This window comes from Peromyscus californicus, unplaced genomic scaffold (assembly GCF_007827085.1).
Source record: "Peromyscus californicus insignis strain IS unplaced genomic scaffold, ASM782708v3 Scaffold_1__1_contigs__length_55948999, whole genome shotgun sequence".
Taxonomy (NCBI): Eukaryota; Metazoa; Chordata; class Mammalia; order Rodentia; family Cricetidae; genus Peromyscus; species Peromyscus californicus.
In genome coordinates, this window is record NW_026294492.1 from 54,470,001 (window position 1) to 54,486,554 (window position 16,554).

At 56.3% G+C, this 16,554-nt stretch overlaps 1 protein-coding gene and 1 long non-coding RNA gene across 2 annotated transcripts in view; both read right to left on the minus strand.

The window, feature by feature from the left end:
* LOC128115947 (one cut domain family member 3-like) overlaps nt 1-16,554 on the minus strand; it is a 26,097-nt gene continuing 9,543 nt past the window's right edge. The window contains 1 exon segment of the mRNA XM_052747139.1: nt 1-334. Within this exon segment, the coding sequence (XP_052603099.1) occupies nt 45-334 (290 nt within the window). The 3' untranslated portion in view covers nt 1-44.
* LOC128115958 (uncharacterized) lies at nt 6,683-8,597 on the minus strand. The gene is made up of 2 exons (XR_008220326.1): nt 8,089-8,597; nt 6,683-7,384 (listed from the first exon to the last, which is right to left on the minus strand). It is a non-coding gene; the product is annotated as an uncharacterized LOC128115958 (long non-coding RNA).

The following is a 16,554-nucleotide window of genomic DNA, read 5'->3' on the forward strand; positions in this document are numbered from 1 at the left end:
GGTGTGCGATTCCCTGGGGCTGGGGCGGGTGTGGGGTAGAAGGCTCAGGCCTTGGAGAAGGTGGCAGTGGCTGTCGCAGTGCCCGGGGTGGCGCCCGGCTCCTCGGCCCAGCGGTTCATGCAGCGGCGCCGGGCGTTCATGAAGAAGTTGCTGACGGTGTTGAGCTCCAGGCCCAGCTGCTGCGAGATGGTGGCCTGCATCTCCTTGGACGGCCGCTTGTTCTCCTTGAAGATGGCAATCAGCGTGCGGCGCTGCAGGTCGGTGAACACCAGCCGCTGCTTCTTGGGCTGCAGAGCCCTCTCCTTCTGCTGGTCCTGCTCCTTGCGCTTGCAAGCTGTGAGAGGGGACAGGGGCGAGAGAGGACACGCGGGGGTGAGCAGGGACCAGGGGGCCAGGGCGCCGGGGTCAGGGATGAGAGAACGTGGACCAGGGGACCCAGGGGACGGGGCAGAGATGGGAGGAAGGGGACCCAGAGCGGGCGGGCGGCCGGGGAGCAGAGGGCGCACATTGGAGAGGTTCAGAGGAAGGAGGAAAAAGCAAAGGGGCGGGAAGAGAAGGGTCCAGAGAACGGTTAGGAGCGTGCACAGGACCAGGAGGGGACAGCCGGGCACAGAAGCGGAGGACCGGGCAGGGTAGAGAGACACGGAGTCACACAGTGTGGGGACAGAGACAAAGCAGCCCGCACCGCTCCAGCAAAGCCTCCCAGGGGTGACCAGCCCCAGCTTCCTGCCCCAATCCTCCCGGTTCAGTCTCCCCAGTAAAGATTCCCGACCCCGACATGGACTCCTCCCTGAAGACTTTGGATGGATACAGGTGCCACGGGCGGGCGTATCCCCCTGACGGGTAGCAATTCCACTTGGGGGCTGTTGGGGACAGGATGAAGGACTCCTGTGACTGATGGGACTGACTATGAGATGACCGACTCTAGGCCCGGGGTATCTCAAGTCTCAGCAAGCAGGACACAGTCCCACCTCCTGGGGGCCCAGCCCTGGTACTCCTGTGGGACCTGATCACCTCAGGTGCAGAGTTCACAGCCCTTGTCTGCTGCAAGCCACCCCCCTGCCCCCCACCCCCACCTAGAATCCCCAGTGAGGGGCTGGGGGCGTGGTCAGGGTGGAGCCCCGCCTAGAATCCTCCAGTGAGGGGCTGGGGGCGTGGCTTAGGGGTAGGGGGACTACACATTGGAGTTAGCCTGTTTGTCATCTGGTCTAGATGCAATTCACAACCAGATAAAACAGGCGATCAGATAAAAGAAGAAAGAGGGGCAGTTTGTGACATAACTTAGGGGTAAGAGCACTTGTCCTCCGGGCCCAGTGACCAGAGTCCATCCCTGTAACTTGCATAAAGGTAGACGGAGAGAACCAACTCTAAAACGTTGCCCTTTGACCTCCATATGTGCACCATGGCATGTGTATCCACACTTACATCATACGTAACAACAATAATAAATAAAATACAAATTTAAGTATGTAGATGTGATGGTTAAAGTTGTCAGATTGACAGAACTTAGAAGCACCTAGGAGACAAGTATCTTGTTTTGTCTGCGGGGAATTAGCTTGATTATTGACATGGAGGTAGGAAAAACTGCCCGCTGTGGGTGGCGCCATTCCCTAGGCTGGGATCCTGGACTGATGGTGGAGCGTGAGCTAAGCCCTAGGACACACGCTTTGACTGTGTTCTGACTGTGGATACAGTGTGAGCATCTCCCCAAGCCTCCACAACTTCACTTCCCCTCATGAACCTGCGACCGTCACCAAGCACACCCTTTCTCCCTTGAGGGGCTTTGTTGAAGTTTTTATCACTGAAGACACCAGGACTGAAGAATATGCGTCTCGTGGACGAATGGAAACAGACAGACACATCTCTGTGGCATTTCAGGACGCCAAGAATAGACAGACAACTCCTAAAGCTTCCGAAAAGCAAAGGTCCAGAATCAGGGTGGCTTTGGGGGTCCTCGGAAGCTGGGAGACAAAACATTCCGAGGATGGGGCTGGAGGAGGCTCAGTGCTTAATAGAACTTGTTGCTCTTGCAGGGACCCAAGTCCAATTCTCAGAAACCACATCGGGCTGCTCATCTGGAACTGCGTCTCCAGGCGGTTCTCCGCCCTCTGCCCTCTTCTGGCCTTTTTTGGAATTGGCACACACAGAGACACACTCATATACACACATAATCAAAAATGAGAGCCAGGCAGTGGTGGTGGCGCACGCCTTTAGTCCCAGCACTCGGGAGGCAGAGGCAGGCGGATCTCTGAGTTCAAGGCCAGCCTGGTCTACAGAGAGAGTTCCAGGACAGGCAGGGCTACACAGAGATACCCTGTCTCAATAAACCAAAACAAAACAAATCTTTAAATTAAAGGTGTGTGCCACCACTGCCTGATATGGTTTCCAAAAGTCTTTTTTTGAAATTTTTTGAACTTTATTTTTATTTTATGATCATTGGTGTTTTGCCTGCATGTATGTCTGTGTGAGGGCTGCAGAAGCCCTAGAACTGGAGTTACAGACAGATGTGAGCTGCCATGTAGGTGCTGGGAATTGAACCTGGGTCCTCTGGAAAAGCAGTCAGTGCTCCAAACCACTGAGCCATCTCTCCAGCCCCTAGTTCCAAAAGTCTTAATGAGTTGGTGCTGCTTGGGAGTGTCTAAGGAGCTGGCATGGCCGCAAGTGGCTCTAGGGTCTGCAGAGAGTTTTACAAAAAGAAATGCGATCCTGGGCCAGAGAGATGGCTCAGAGGTTAAGAGCACTGGCTGCTCTTCCAGAGGTCCTGAGTTCAATCCCCAGCAACCACATGGTGGCTCTCAACCATCTGTAATGAGATCTGGTGCCCTCTTATGGCCTGCAGCGACACAGGCAGGCAGAACACCATATACAAAATAAATAAAAAATAAAATCTTTTAAAAAAAATCTATGCCCTATAGAAAGAAAAAGAAAGAAAGAAATGCAATCCGAACAGTCTTCGTGGCTCAGCCTAGGACACCATTCACAGAAACCATGATCGAACCATAAGCAGCCAAAAAGACTGATTTCTAAGTATATGGAGAATCGACTTGGGGCTGGGTGGGCTTTGGGGGTCAGGAGACAACTCAGTCAGTATGTCCTTCTTGTCTAAGCAGGAGGACCCGAGTTCGAATCCCCTGAACCCAGGTGAAAGGCTTGGTATGGAGGTGTGCTGAGGACGAGGGGACACGCTCGTCCCAGGAGTTCATGGGCAAGCCAGCTTGGCCGAGTCGATGAGACTCTAAGGTGGATCAGGGCTGGGGTGACGGCTCAGTGGTCACATCCCTGGCTGTGCTCGCGGAGGACCCGGGTTCGGTTCTCAGCACACACACAGCAGCTCACAGTCAGCTGTAACTCCAGTCCCAGGGGATCCGCCACCCTCTCTAACCTCTGAGGCGGCCGGGAACCCATGAGGTGCACAGCCGGGCCTGCAGGCGGAATTCTCAAACGCATGAAATCAGAACAGAGACGGTGGAGAGGGGCTGAAGCGGCCCTGGACCTCACACGCACGTGTGCGGACGGACAGACGCACCAGGACTAGGAGCCGCGGCAGAGAGAGAGCTCTGAGATCCGTTTCTGCGGCTGTGATAAAATACCCTGACAAAAATAAACTTGAGGGAATCCAAGTTCATGATTACCTGGCTCGCACGCTTGCTTGAACGAAGCTGGCTGTTTCCACTCCTTCTTTTTAAACTTTTATTTTATTTTTAAGTGCACATGTGTGTGTGTGTGCAAAGCCTGCCCAGGCCAGAAAGGGGCGTCAGGTCCCCTGGAGCTGGAGTTAGAGGCAGCTGTGAGCTGCCCAATGTGGGTGCTGGGAAGCGAATCCCAGTCTCTGCAGAACAACAGACAGGTGCTCTTAAACCACTGAGCCCTCTCCAGGCCCCATGCCTCCTTCACTCAAACCCCCGACTGGTGGCGTGCACAAAGAAAGGATCTTCCCATCTAAGGTAACAAGACAACAGAGAAAACCCCTTGGCTGGTCATGTTGGCGCACGCCTTTAATCCCAGCGCTCAGGAGGAGGAAGCAGAGGCAGGAGGATCTCTGTGAGTTCAAGTCCAGCCTGGTCTACAGAGCAAGTTCTAGGACAGCCAGGGCTACATAATACAAAGACCCTGTCTCCAACAAAGGACAACAATAAAACACAAAGATGCCCCCTCTCAGACTCGCCCACAGCTACCCCGATCTACACCGACCCTCCCCGGTGGCTCTGAATTGCTGCAAGTGGACAATTAATATTGACGGTCACCTTAGGCAAGCTGCATGGTGAGGCCCCGCTTTCCATCCTGAGCCCCACATATGTGCATATAGATTTGGCAAAGGCTGCACGGTTGGGGTGGAGCAGGGGGATGGACAAAAAAGGAGCTGCTCTTGCCAGAGGCTTTTCGGGATTTGACTGTGCTCCATGGTTATAGGACACCAGGTGTTCATGCCTGGATGAGGACCTTAGAGTCAGCAAGGTGAGGGGCATAACAACAACCCAGCTTTTAAATTCCAGTGAAAGTCCACCCACCCACCCATCCATTCATCTACTCATCCACCCACCCACCCACCCACTCATCCATCCATCCACCCACCCACCCACCCACTCATCCATCCATCCACCCACCCACCCACCCATTTATCCATCCATCCACCCACCCACTCATCCATCCACCCATCCATCCACCCACTCATCCATCCATCCACCCATCTATTCATCCATCCATCCATCCACCATCCATCCATCCACCCATCTATTCATCCATCCATCCATCCACCATCCATCCATCCACCCATCTATTCATCCATCCATCCATCCATCCATCCACCCATCCACCCACCCACTCATCCATCCATCCATCCATCCACCCATCTATTCATCCATCCACCCATCCACCCATCCATCCATCCATCCATCCATCCATCCACCCATCCATCCACCCATCCATCCATCCATCCATCCATCCATCCATCCATCCATCCATCCACCCACCTTCCCGAACCTAACGATCTACTCCTAGACTGTTCGCAGGGACAGAAGGACAGATTTCAGACCACACAAGGTCTTCATGTCAAAAGTTTTCTGTGGCTCTGTTACTCTGTCCTTACAATAAAATTTTCTTTTTATTTACACAGAGAAGATAAGTCACGGACTTAGAGAGGCCCAGCCAGGGACCGTCAGTCGACAGGACAGACCTGGGAGGTGGGGAAGGTGTGGGTCCTCTTGGAGTTGCAAAAGTGGACTCACAAGCCAAGGCTGGGGAGTGGCCAGCCACAGAAGTCTTGAAAGAAACAAAAGGCCCTTTCTTCATGGACGGCAGCATGAAGCCACTGCCCCTTCCCCTGTGTTCAGTCTGACGACACCTGTCCACACAGACACGGGTCCAGGCTGCTCTTTGTACGGCCAGTGTCCCACTGTCCATCTCCCACGGCCAAAGAGGGCGGAGATGAGGCCCCGGGCCGACCCAAGCCCCGGTCTGAGCCGTTTCCATGCAGTAGAAACTGAGCCTGGATCCGGGCAGAGGGAAGTGCAAGGAGGGCCTCAGACTTACCCACCAGGCTAGCCACGCCCCAGCCACAGGCTGTGGATTGGTGTGGCTCCGTCTCCACCCGAGAGGCAACCTCAGTCTAAGCCCGGTTCTTCCCTGTCACCTCCACAAACACTAACTCCACCACCTCTTCCAAACACCCCTCCACCCAGCCCCTCCACCCACCCCCTCCTCCCACCCCCTCCTCCCACCCCCTCCACTCGTATTGCCTTCTCCTCTATTCCCCCTCCATCTCCTTGTCCTCCATTTTTTTCCGTCTCTTCCTTCTCCACCTTCCACGGCCGATCCTGCCCTCCCTTCCCCCATGGGCCCTCATTCCTCCACCAATAGCCTGCTGCCTCACCCCATCCCACACCTCTGCTTCCAGGTGATCCCCACCTTGGCGTCTACTCCTCCAGGCTCGGCACCAGGGGCTGCTACCGGGTCCGTCAGCCAGTGTGTGCAGACCGACAGCTACCTCACACACAGACCTGTCCACTACCCACCGGTGCCGTTGCTGCTGCCGGGCTGGCGTGGGTCTGCAAGCCTCACCTTTCAGTGGCAAAGCCGAGCCACAGAGTATTCGGGTCACTCTGTCCTATGCAAGCCTTGATCACCCCTTGACCACCCCTCTGTCCATACTTGCTTTTTTTCTTTTTTTTTTTTCTGAAACAGGGTTTCGCCAGGCAAGATTTATTTTCATCATTTTTAACTTTGTGGCCTGGTGGTGGCCACACCTTTAATCCCAGCACTCGGAGGCAGAGGCAGGCGGATCTCTGTGAGTTCAAGGGCAGCCTGGTCTACAGAATGAGTTCTAGGGCAGCCAGAGCTACATGGAGAAACCCTGTTTCGAGGGAAAAAAATGTGTAGAGATTGTCTGTGCTGGGGCGTGTGCATGGAGCGCAGTTGCCCGTGGAGGGGCGTCGAGTCCCCTGGAGCTGGAGTCACAGGGTTGGGAGTCACCATGCGCTTCAGGGAACCGAACTCAGGGCCTCTGCAACAACCTCAAGCTCTCTTAGCCTTCTCTCCAGCCCCTCACCTTGCTTTTTCAGACAGGGTCTCTCACTGGGACCTGGAGCTTGTAGGTTAGGCTAGTCCGGCCGGGTGGGGACCTCAGGACCTCCTGTTGCTGCCTCCACAGGGCTGAGACTACAAGCAAGTGCCGCCACGCCCAGGGTTTAAATCTCACCTGTATTTATTTATTGTGCGAGCCCGGACGCCTGCTGCCCACCCGCTTCGCCCATCGCCCTGCAGTCCCCATTGTGTCCAGCAGAGGGCAGCCGTCCCCAGTCTACGGCTGTACCCTGTAAGGGTATCCTCGATTTTAGGGTGGAATCTGCTTAGACCCCTGGATTTGCACACGGGGTGACTGAGTCTCCTGATTTTCTTGAGTTTTTAGAGTTACGAGGGTGCACAGAACACCCCAGGTCCGGGCCTGACGCACGGCTGTTCTGGGGGTTCCCGGGCGGGACTCCCTTCTTGCTAGGCGGAGGCAAAATAAAAAAAAAATATATATATATATATATATATATTAAATGAATTGTGGAGGAGACGAGGCTCCCCAGCTGTCTCTGAGAAAAGCTGAAATCTTGGTTTCATTCCTCACGTTGCCATGAGGACCCGTTACCAAGGTCTCACACTTGTGGGCTTTCCTGGGATCTTCCCCTTAGAAGCGGGAGAAACCACAGAAGCCCGGCTGCTGTAGAGCTTGTCCAGCATGCACGAAGCCCCGGGTTCCATGGCCAGCATTAAATACAGCAGGCGAGGCGGCGCGTGCCCGTCCTCTCTCCCCTCAGCCTCCGAGAAGACAGACAAATCCGTTCAAGGCCCATCCTTGACTAGAGAGGGAATCGGAGGCCAGCCTGGGCTACATGAGACCCTGCTTCAAAAAAATAAAATAAAATAAAAGGAGGAAAGAAAAGAAGACAGGCATCCAGCCGTCCCTTCCCAGGCGCCCGCAGGAGCCCAGTCACGCCGGCCACCCCCTCTCTCCCCGCGTGGCTGCCCCCCATCTGTCCACCGAGGCGGTGGGTGGCGGCCACGGGCGCCTGTCCCCTCCCCACACTCCGCCACTCACTCCTGCGGCCGACAATTCAATACCAGCCTGGGCTCCGGCTGGGATGATGGCCGGTTTCCTTGGCGACAAGTCCTGCCCCGCCATCAGCGGCGCGGTGGGGGCAGGTGTTGGGGCCCACGATCCCTCCCCGTCGCGGTGACTCAGCTTGGCCGGGCCGGGTGGGCGACTCTGCCAGGGTCACACGTCCCCAGGTGCCCTGGTCGGGAGGACCCCCTCTCCCCGCTGCCCAGGTCCCCTGGGGCACCTCCTCGGTGCCTGCACAGATCGGTCCCACCCCCTCCCCTCCCTGCCCTCCCCCAGTCCCTCCCTCCCAGAGGGTTTTAATGTCTCCATTTTTCAAAGTCTTATCTGGAACCGACCGTCCACACCCACCGGGCCTGGCCCGGAGCTGGAGGGTCACAGGGTGTGGACGCCGGCCGCCAGGGGCCTTTCCCATTGACGGCTTCGTCACGGGGGTACCCCGAGTTAGCCAAGGGCAGACCGCTCACGAACTGACACACATGTACCTTGTGCGCACACGCAGCCCGGGGCGCTTCTTCTGCCTAGCCAAGGGTCACCCGAACCCCAGCGTCCTCGGCGGGCTCCCCACCACGACTCGCCCCTCTCTCCCTCCTTGGATGTAAGTTCTCACTCCTGCAGCCCAAGCTGGCCTAGAACTCCCGGCCATCCTCCGGCCCCGGCGCCCCAAGGGCCGAGCTGACGGGCGGGTGCCACCGCGCCAGGCTGGGCCTCCACGTTTAAAGAGCCATTTGCAAGAGGCCGGGCGGCAGCTGGGAGAAGAATTAGAAAAAGATGGCAAGAAAGGAAACGGGTGACGGGGAAGCGGAGGGCGGCTGACGGAGGACGGGCCGCGAGGGAGCGATCCATTGTTAGCGAATTAATCCGCTGATAAGGGCTCCGCGTCCCCGGAAGTGCGTCCTGCCACCCCAGGGGGACCACAGTCCCCAAACATCTGAGCGTGGGCAGGGCGGGAGCCAGCGGCGGGGAGGCCGCGGGTGCTGAGGACCAGCGGGCAGCCGGGGGAGCACCCCCTCGGGCCCTGCCCAGGCCTTCAGAGCGTCTCCACCCACGCTGCGCACGGGGAGGGCAGGTGCTGAACCAGCTCGGGCTGACCAGACCCCGACGCAAAAACAAGTCAGAGTGGGGGAGCACCGGCTCAGAGTGGGGAGCACCGGCTCAGAGTGGGGGCACCGGCTCAGAGTGGGGGCACCGGCTCAGAGTGGGTGAGCACCGGCTCAGAGTGGGGGAGCACCGACTCAGAGTGGGGGCACCGGCTCAGAGTGAGTGAGCACCGGCTCAGAGTGGGGGAGCACCGACTCAGAGTGGGAGAGCACCGGCTCAGAGTGGGGAGCACCGGGTCAGAGTGGGGAGCACCGGCTCAGAGTGGGGGAGCACCGGCTCAGAGTGGGGGAGCACCGGCTCAGAGTGGGGGAGCACCGACTCAGAGTGGGAGAGCACCGGCTCAGAGTGGGGGAGTCCCGGCTAAGAGTGGGGAGCACCGGCTCAGAGTGGGGGAGCACCGGCTCAGAGTGGGGAGCACCGGCTCAGAATGGGGCGTCTGGGTGTGAACCGGTACGTGGATGGCCCACTGGCAGCCTGGGCACTCAAACCGAGCAATCCTGTGCCCCAACAGTGCAGTGTCCCCGGGCCTCTCTCCCTGAGGTCCCAGCACAGGCGTCCATACCCCAGGGACCCCCTGCGGCCTCCTTAGAAGGCCCAGCCCGGTCCTCTTCCGCCCCGTGGCTTTTCAATGTCACCATAATTCTGTTCAGTCCCTCCTGTCCCCACTGGCGTGACTCCCAGAGAAGGGAGGGTCCGGGTCACTTGGCCAAGGGGAAACTGAGGCCGCAGGTGTCTTAGAGCTGCCTGAGGGTCACATGGACCTCTCAGTCACCCCCCCTCTGCCCGCTCCGGGCCCAGCCCCGCCCCTCCCCCTCCAGCACAGCCTAGGGTATTGATCATGGTCTATTTTTAATTAAAAACTTGATTCAAACCAGCTTGAACTCGCTGGTTAAAGCCGACTATTCGCAGGCTAATACAAAGGGGCCGCGGGGGCCGCGGGGGCCGCGGGGGCCGGGCTACCTTCCCGCAGTCACCCCGAACTCGCGGCCTCCTGGCGCTGGCTCCTCACCTCCCCTGTTCACGCAGGAGCTGGAGGAGAAGGTCGCCTGGATTCGGGATGCCTTAGTTCAGGGGGGGATTTAGTTGAAAGGGGCTGAAGGTTTTTTGTGCGTTTTAAAATAACGGGTTTTTTGTGGTTGTTGTTTTGTTTTTCTGATGCAGGGTTTCTCTGGCTGTCCTGGAACTCGCTCTGTAGCCCAGGCTGGCCTCAAACTCCGAGATCCTCCTGCCTCTGCCTCCCCAGTGCTCTCTCCCGCCACCATGTGGGTCCCCGGACTGACCTCCAGCCCTCGCTGGGCTCGGCAGCCAGCGCCCCTGAGGGCACCTGAGATCGTGGGGCCCATTGTCCACCTGTCCGTCTGCCAGACTCCGGTGCGGGCACAGGAAGTGGCTGCTGGGTCTGGAGGGAACAGTTTGCCGGAAGTCACACTCTCAGGGCTGTGTGAGGCGGGACGACTCACCAGCGCCTGGGAAACGGTCACCTCCACGGGGGCTGGAGGGGCAAGCACAGGCCTGGGCACCCCCGTGTGTAACGCTGTGAGGCCGGACACGGCCAAGTGCCACACCAACTGCGGCACTGTAAATAAGTTCCCTGTCCTTCCCTCGGGTCCAAGAGACCCGGTTGGTGCCCTGGGTCTTTATCTCTGTGTTTCTGCAATGTCCTAGAGCCCGTGAGAACCCCAGGGAGGGGCTGGGGGCGTGGCCAGGGTGGAGCCCCGCCCAGAATTCCCAGTGAGGGGCTGGGGGTGTGGTCAGGGTGGAGCCCCGCCCAGAATCCCCAGTGAGGGGCTGGGGGCGTGGTCAGGGTGGAGCCCCGCCTAGAATCCCCAGTGAGGGGCTGGGGGTGTGGTCAGGGTGGAGCCCCGCCCAGAATCCCCCCAGTGAGGGGCTGGGGGCGTGGTCAGGGTGGGCCCCGCCTAGAATGCCCCAGAGAGGGGCTGGGGGCGTGGTCAGGGTGGAGCCCCGCCCAGAATCCCCAGTGAGGGGCTGGGGGCGTGGTCAGGGGTGGAGCCCCGCCCAGAATCCCCCAGTAAGGGCTGGGGGCGTGGCCAGGGCTTGGGCATTTCCTGCTGAAGCCAGAGGCCTGGGGTCCAGCGCTGAGGAGGTTTTAAATCATTCCTCTGGAATCTCAGGGAGCAGCGGGCCGGCAGGTCCCTCATCCTGAGCAGATCCTCCCCTCCTCACCCCACCCCGGCACAGGCACTCCCTCTAGGGACCCCCAGCGGCCCGGCCCGGGGGAACGGGTCGCGCATGCTCACACAGGTTTACCTCCCGCAGCCCTGGGGACCCTGGCGACCCTGGGGACCCTGCCGCTCTCTGGGGAGCTTATGCAAATGTCTCTATTTCTCAGATTAGGAAACCCAGGCTAGACCTTTGATAGAGTCAGTCAAGGATGGGACAGGGTGCTGCCAGGTCTAATCAGGGCCTTCTGCAACAGTCTTTCTACCCCTGGGGGGCCGAAAAATCCTGGGGGGGTTATCCTCCTGTGTGTATGTGGGTTATCCTCCTGTGTGTGTGTGTGTGTGTGGGTTATCCTCCTGTGTGTGTGTGTGTGTGTGGGTTATCCTCCTGTGTGTGTGTGGGTTATCCTCCTGTGTGTGTGTGTGGGTTATCCTCCTGTGTGTGTGTGTGGGTTATCCTCCTGTGTGTGTGTGTGGGTTATCCTCCTGTGTGTGTGTGTGGGTTATCCTCCTGTGTGTGTGTGTGGGTTATCCTCCTGTGTGTGTGTGTGGGTTATCCTCCTGTGTGTCTGTGTGTGGGTTATCCTCCTGTGTGTGTGTGTGGGTTATCCTCCTGTGTGTGTGTGTGTGTTATCCTCCTGTGTGTGTGGGGTTATCCTCCTGTGTGTGTGTGTGGGTTATCCTCCTGTGTGTGTGTGGGTTATCCTCCTGTGTGTGTGTGTGGGTTATCCTCCTGTGTGTGTGTGTGTGTGTGTGTGTGTGTGTGGGTTATCCTCCTGTGTGTGTGTGTGGGTTATCCTCCTGTGTGTGTGTGGGTTATCCTCCTGTGTGTGTGTGTGTGTGTGTGGGTTATCCTCCTGTGTGTGTGTGTGTGTGTGTGGGTTATCCTCCTGTGTGTGTGTGTGTGGGTTATCCTCCTGTGTGTGTGTGGGTTATCCTCCTGTGTGTGTGTGTGTGTGTGTGTGTGTGTGGGTTATCCTCCTGTGTGTGTGTGTGTGTGTGGGTTATCCTCCTGTGTGTGTGTGTGGGTTATCCTCCTGTGTGTGTGTGGGTTATCCTCCTGTGTGTGTGTGTGTGTGTGTGTGTGTGGGTTATCCTCCTGTGTGTGTGTGGGTTATCCTCCTGTGTGTGTGTGGGTTATCCTCCTGTGTGTGTGGGTTATCCTCCTGTGTGTGTGTGTGGGTTATCCTCCTGTGTGTGTGTGTGGGGTTATCCTCCTGTGTGTGTGTGTGGGTTATCCTCCTGTGTGTGTGTGTGGGTTATCCTCCTGTGTGTGTGTGTGTGTGTGTGTGTGTGGGTTATCCTCCTGTGTGTGTGTGGGTTATCCTCCTGTGTGTGTGTGTGGGTTATCCTCCTGTGTGTGTGTGGGTTATCCTCCTGTGTGTGTGGGTTATCCTCCTGTGTGTGGGGGGTTATCCTCCTGTGTGTGTGTGTGGGGTTATCCTCCTGTGTGTGTGTGGGTTATCCTCCTGTGTGTGTGTGTGTGGGTTATCCTCCTGTGTGTGTGTGTGTGTTATCCTCCTGTGTGTGTGTGTGGTTATCCTCCTGTGTGTGTGTGTGGGTTATCCTCCTGTGTGTGTGTGTGTGTGTGTGTGTGGGTTATCCTCCTGTGTGTGTGTGTGTGTGTGTGTGTGGGTTATCCTCCTGTGTGTGTGTGTGTGTGTGTGTGTGTGGGTTATCCTCCTGTGTGTGTGTGGGTTATCCTCCTGTGTGTGTGTGTGTGGTTATCCTCCTGTGTGTGTGTGGGTTATCCTCCTGTGTGTGTGTGTGTGTGTGTGTGGGTTATCCTCCTGTGTGTGGGTTATCCTCCTGTGTGTGTGTGTGGGTTATCCTCCTGTGTGTGTGTGTGTGTTATCCTTCTGTGTGTGTGTGTGGGTTATCCTTCTGTGTGTGTGTGTGGGTTATCCTCCTGTGTGTGTGTGTGGGTTATCCTCCTGTGTGTGTGTGTGTGTGGGTTATCCTCCTGTGTGTGTGTGTGTGTGGGTTATCCTCCTGTGTGTGTGTGTGGGTTATCCTCCTGTGTGTGTGTGTGTGTGGGTTATCCTCCTGTGTGTGTGTGTGGGTTATCCTCCTGTGTGTGTGTGTGTGTGGGTTATCCTCCTGTGTGTGTGTGTGGGTTATCCTCCTGTGTGTGTGGGTTATCCTCCTGTGTGTGTGTGTGGGTTATCCTCCTGTGTGTGTGTGTGGGTTATCCTCCTGTGTCTGTGTGTGGGTTATCCTCCTGTGTGTATGTGGGTTATCCTCCTGTGTGTGTGTGTGGGTTATCCTCCTGTGTGTGTGTGTGGGTTATCCTCCTGTGTGTGTGGGTTATCCTCCTGTGTGTGTGGGTTATCCTCCTGTGTGTGTGTGTGTGGGTTATCCTCCTGTGTGTGTGTGTGGGTTATCCTCCTGTGTGTGTGTGTGTGGGTTATCCTCCTGTGTGTGTGTGGGTTATCCTCCTGTGTGTGTGTGTGGGTTATCCTCCTGTGTGTGTGTGTGGGTTATCCTCCTGTGTGTGTGGGGGGGTTATCCTCCTGTGTGTGTGTGTGTGTGTGTGTGTGTGTGTGTGTGGGTTATCCTCCTGTGTGTGTGTGTGGGGTTATCCTCCTGTGTGTGTGTGTGTGGGTTATCCTCCTGTGTGTATGTGGGTTATCCTCCTGTGTGTGTGTGTGGGTTATCCTCCTGTGTGTGTGTGTGGGTTATCCTCCTGTGTGTGTGTGTGGGTTATCCTCCTGTGTGTGTGTGGGTTATCCTCCTGTGTGTGTGTGTGGGTTATCCTCCTGTGTGTGTGTGTGGGTTATCCTCCTGTGTGTGTGTGTGGGTTATCCTCCTGTGTGTGTGTGTGGGTTATCCTCCTGTGTGTGTGTGGGTTATCCTCCTGTGTGTGTGGGGGTTATCCTCCTGTGTGTGTGTGGGTTATCCTCCTGTGTGTGTGTGTGTGTGTGGGTTATCCTCCTGTGTGTGTGTGTGGGTTATCCTCCTGTGTGTGTGTGTGGGTTATCCTCCTGTGTGTGTGTGGTTATCCTCCTGTGTGTGTCTGTGTGTGGGTTATCCTCCTGTGTGTGTGTGTGTGGGTTATCCTCCTGTGTGTGTGTGTGGGTTATCCTCCTGTGTGTGTGGGTTATCCTCCTGTGTGTGTGTGGGGTTATCCTCCTGTGTGTGTGTGTGGGTTATCCTCCTGTGTGTGTGTGTGGTTATCCTCCTGTGTGTGTCTGTGTGTGGGTTATCCTCCTGTGTGTGTGTGTGGGTTATCCTCCTGTGTGTGTGTGGGGTTATCCTCCTGTGTGTGTGTGTGTGGGTTATCCTCCTGTGTGTGTGTGTGTGGGTTATCCTCCTGTGTGTGTGTGGGTTATCCTCCTGTGTGTGTGTGTGTGGTTATCCTCCTGTGTGTGTGGGGTTATCCTCCTGTGTGTGTGTGTGTGTGTGGGTTATCCTCCTGTGTGTGTGTGTGTGGGTTATCCTCCTGTGTGTGTGTGGGTTATCCTCCTGTGTGTGTGGGTTATCCTCCTGTGTGTGTGTGGGTTATCCTCCTGTGTGTGTGTGTGGGTTATCCTCCTGTGTGTGTGTGTGTGGGTTATCCTCCTGTGTGTGTGTGTGTGGGTTATCCTCCTGTGTGTATGTGGGTTATCCTCCTGTGTGTGTGTGTGGGTTATCCTCCTGTGTGTGTGTGTGTGTGTGTGGGTTATCCTCCTGTGTGTGTGTGTGTGTGTGGGTTATCCTCCTGTGTGTGTGTGTGGGTTATCCTCCTGTGTGTGTGTGTGTGTGTGGGTTATCCTCCTGTGTGTGTGTGGGTTATCCTCCTGTGTGTGTGTGGGTTATCCTCCTGTGTGTGTGTGGGTTATCCTCCTGTGTGTGTGTGGGTTATCCTCCTGTGTGTGTGTGTGGGTTATCCTCCTGTGTGTGTGTGTGTGGGTTATCCTCCTGTGTGTGTGTGGGTTATCCTCCTGTGTGTGTGTGGGTTATCCTCCTGTGTGTGTGTGTTATCCTCCTGTGTGTGTGTGGGTTATCCTCCTGTGTGTGTGTGGGTTATCCTCCTGTGTGTGTGTGTGGGTTATCCTCCTGTGTGTGTGTGTGGGGTTATCCTCCTGTGTGTGTGTGGGTTATCCTCCTGTGTGTGTGTGTGTGTGTGTGTGTGTGTGTTATCCTCCTGTGTGTGTGTGGGTTATCCTCCTGTGTGTGTGTGGGTTATCCTCCTGTGTGTGTGTGGGTTATCCTCCTGTGTGTGTGTGTGGGTTATCCTCCTGTGTGTGTGTGGGTTATCCTCCTGTGTGTGTGTGTGGGTTATCCTCCTGTGTGTGTGTGGGTTATCCTCCTGTGTGTGTGGTTATCCTCCTGTGTGTGTGTGGGTTATCCTCCTGTGTGTGTGTGTGGGTTATCCTCCTGTGTGTGTGTGGGGGTTATCCTCCTGTGTGTGTGTGTGTGGGTTATCCTCCTGTGTGTGTGTGGTGTTATCCTCCTGTGTGTGTGTGTGTGGGTTATCCTCCTGTGTGTGTGTGTGGGTTATCCTCCTGTGTGTGTTTGTGTGGGGTTATCCTCCTGTGTGTGTGTGTGGGTTATCCTCCTGTGTGTGTGTGTGGGTTATCCTCCTGTGTGTGTGTGTGTGTGTGTGGGTTATCCTCCTGTGTGTGTGGGGTTATCCTCCTGTGTGTGTGTGTGTGTGTGTGGGTTATCCTCCTGTGTGTGTGTGTGGGTTATCCTCCTGTGTGTGTGTGTGGGTTATCCTCCTGTGTGTGTGTGTGGGTTATCCTCCTGTGTGTGTGTGTGGGTTATCCTCCTGTGTGTGTGTGTGTGGGTTATCCTCCTGTGTGTGTGTGTGTGTGTGTGGGTTATCCTCCTGTGTGTGTGTGTGGGTTATCCTCCTGTGTGTGTGTGGGTTATCCTCCTGTGTGTGTGTGGGTTATCCTCCTGTGTGTGTGTGTGGGTTATCCTCCTGTGTGTGTGTGTGGGTTATCCTCCTGTGTGTGTGTGTGTGGGTTATCCTCCTGTGTGTGTGTGTGGGTTATCCTCCTGTGTGTGTGTGTGTGGGTTATCCTCCTGTGTGTGTGTGGGTTATCCTCCTGTGTGTGTGTGGGTTATCCTCCTGTGTGTGTGTGTGGGTTATCCTCCTGTGTGTGTGTGGGTTATCCTCCTGTGTGTGTGTGGGTTATCCTCCTGTGTGTGTGTGTGGGTTATCCTCCTGTGTGTGTGTGGGTTATCCTCCTGTGTGTGTGTGGGTTATCCTCCTGTGTGTGTGTGTGTGGGTTATCCTCCTGTGTGTGTGTGTGTGGGTTATCCTCCTGTGTGTGTGGGTTATCCTCCTGTGTGTGTGTGTGTGTGTTATCCTCCTGTGTGTGTGGGTTATCCTCCTGTGTGTGTGTGTGTGTTATCCTCCTGTGTGTGTGTGTGGGTTATCCTCCTGTGTGTGTGTGTGGGTTATCCTCCTGTGTGTGTGTGTGGGTTATCCTCCTGTGTGTGTGTGTGGGGTTATCCTCCTGTGTGTGTGTGTTATCCTCCTGTGTGTGTGTGGGTTATCCTCCTGTGTGTGTGGGTGTGTGGGTTATCCTCCTGTGTGTGTGTGTGTGGGTTATCCTCCTGTGTGTGTGTGTGTGGGTTATCCTCCTGTGTGTGTGTGTGGGTTATCCTCCTGTGTGTGTGTGGGGGGTTATCCTCCTGTGTGTGTGTGGGTTATCCTCCTGTGTGTGTGTGTGTGTT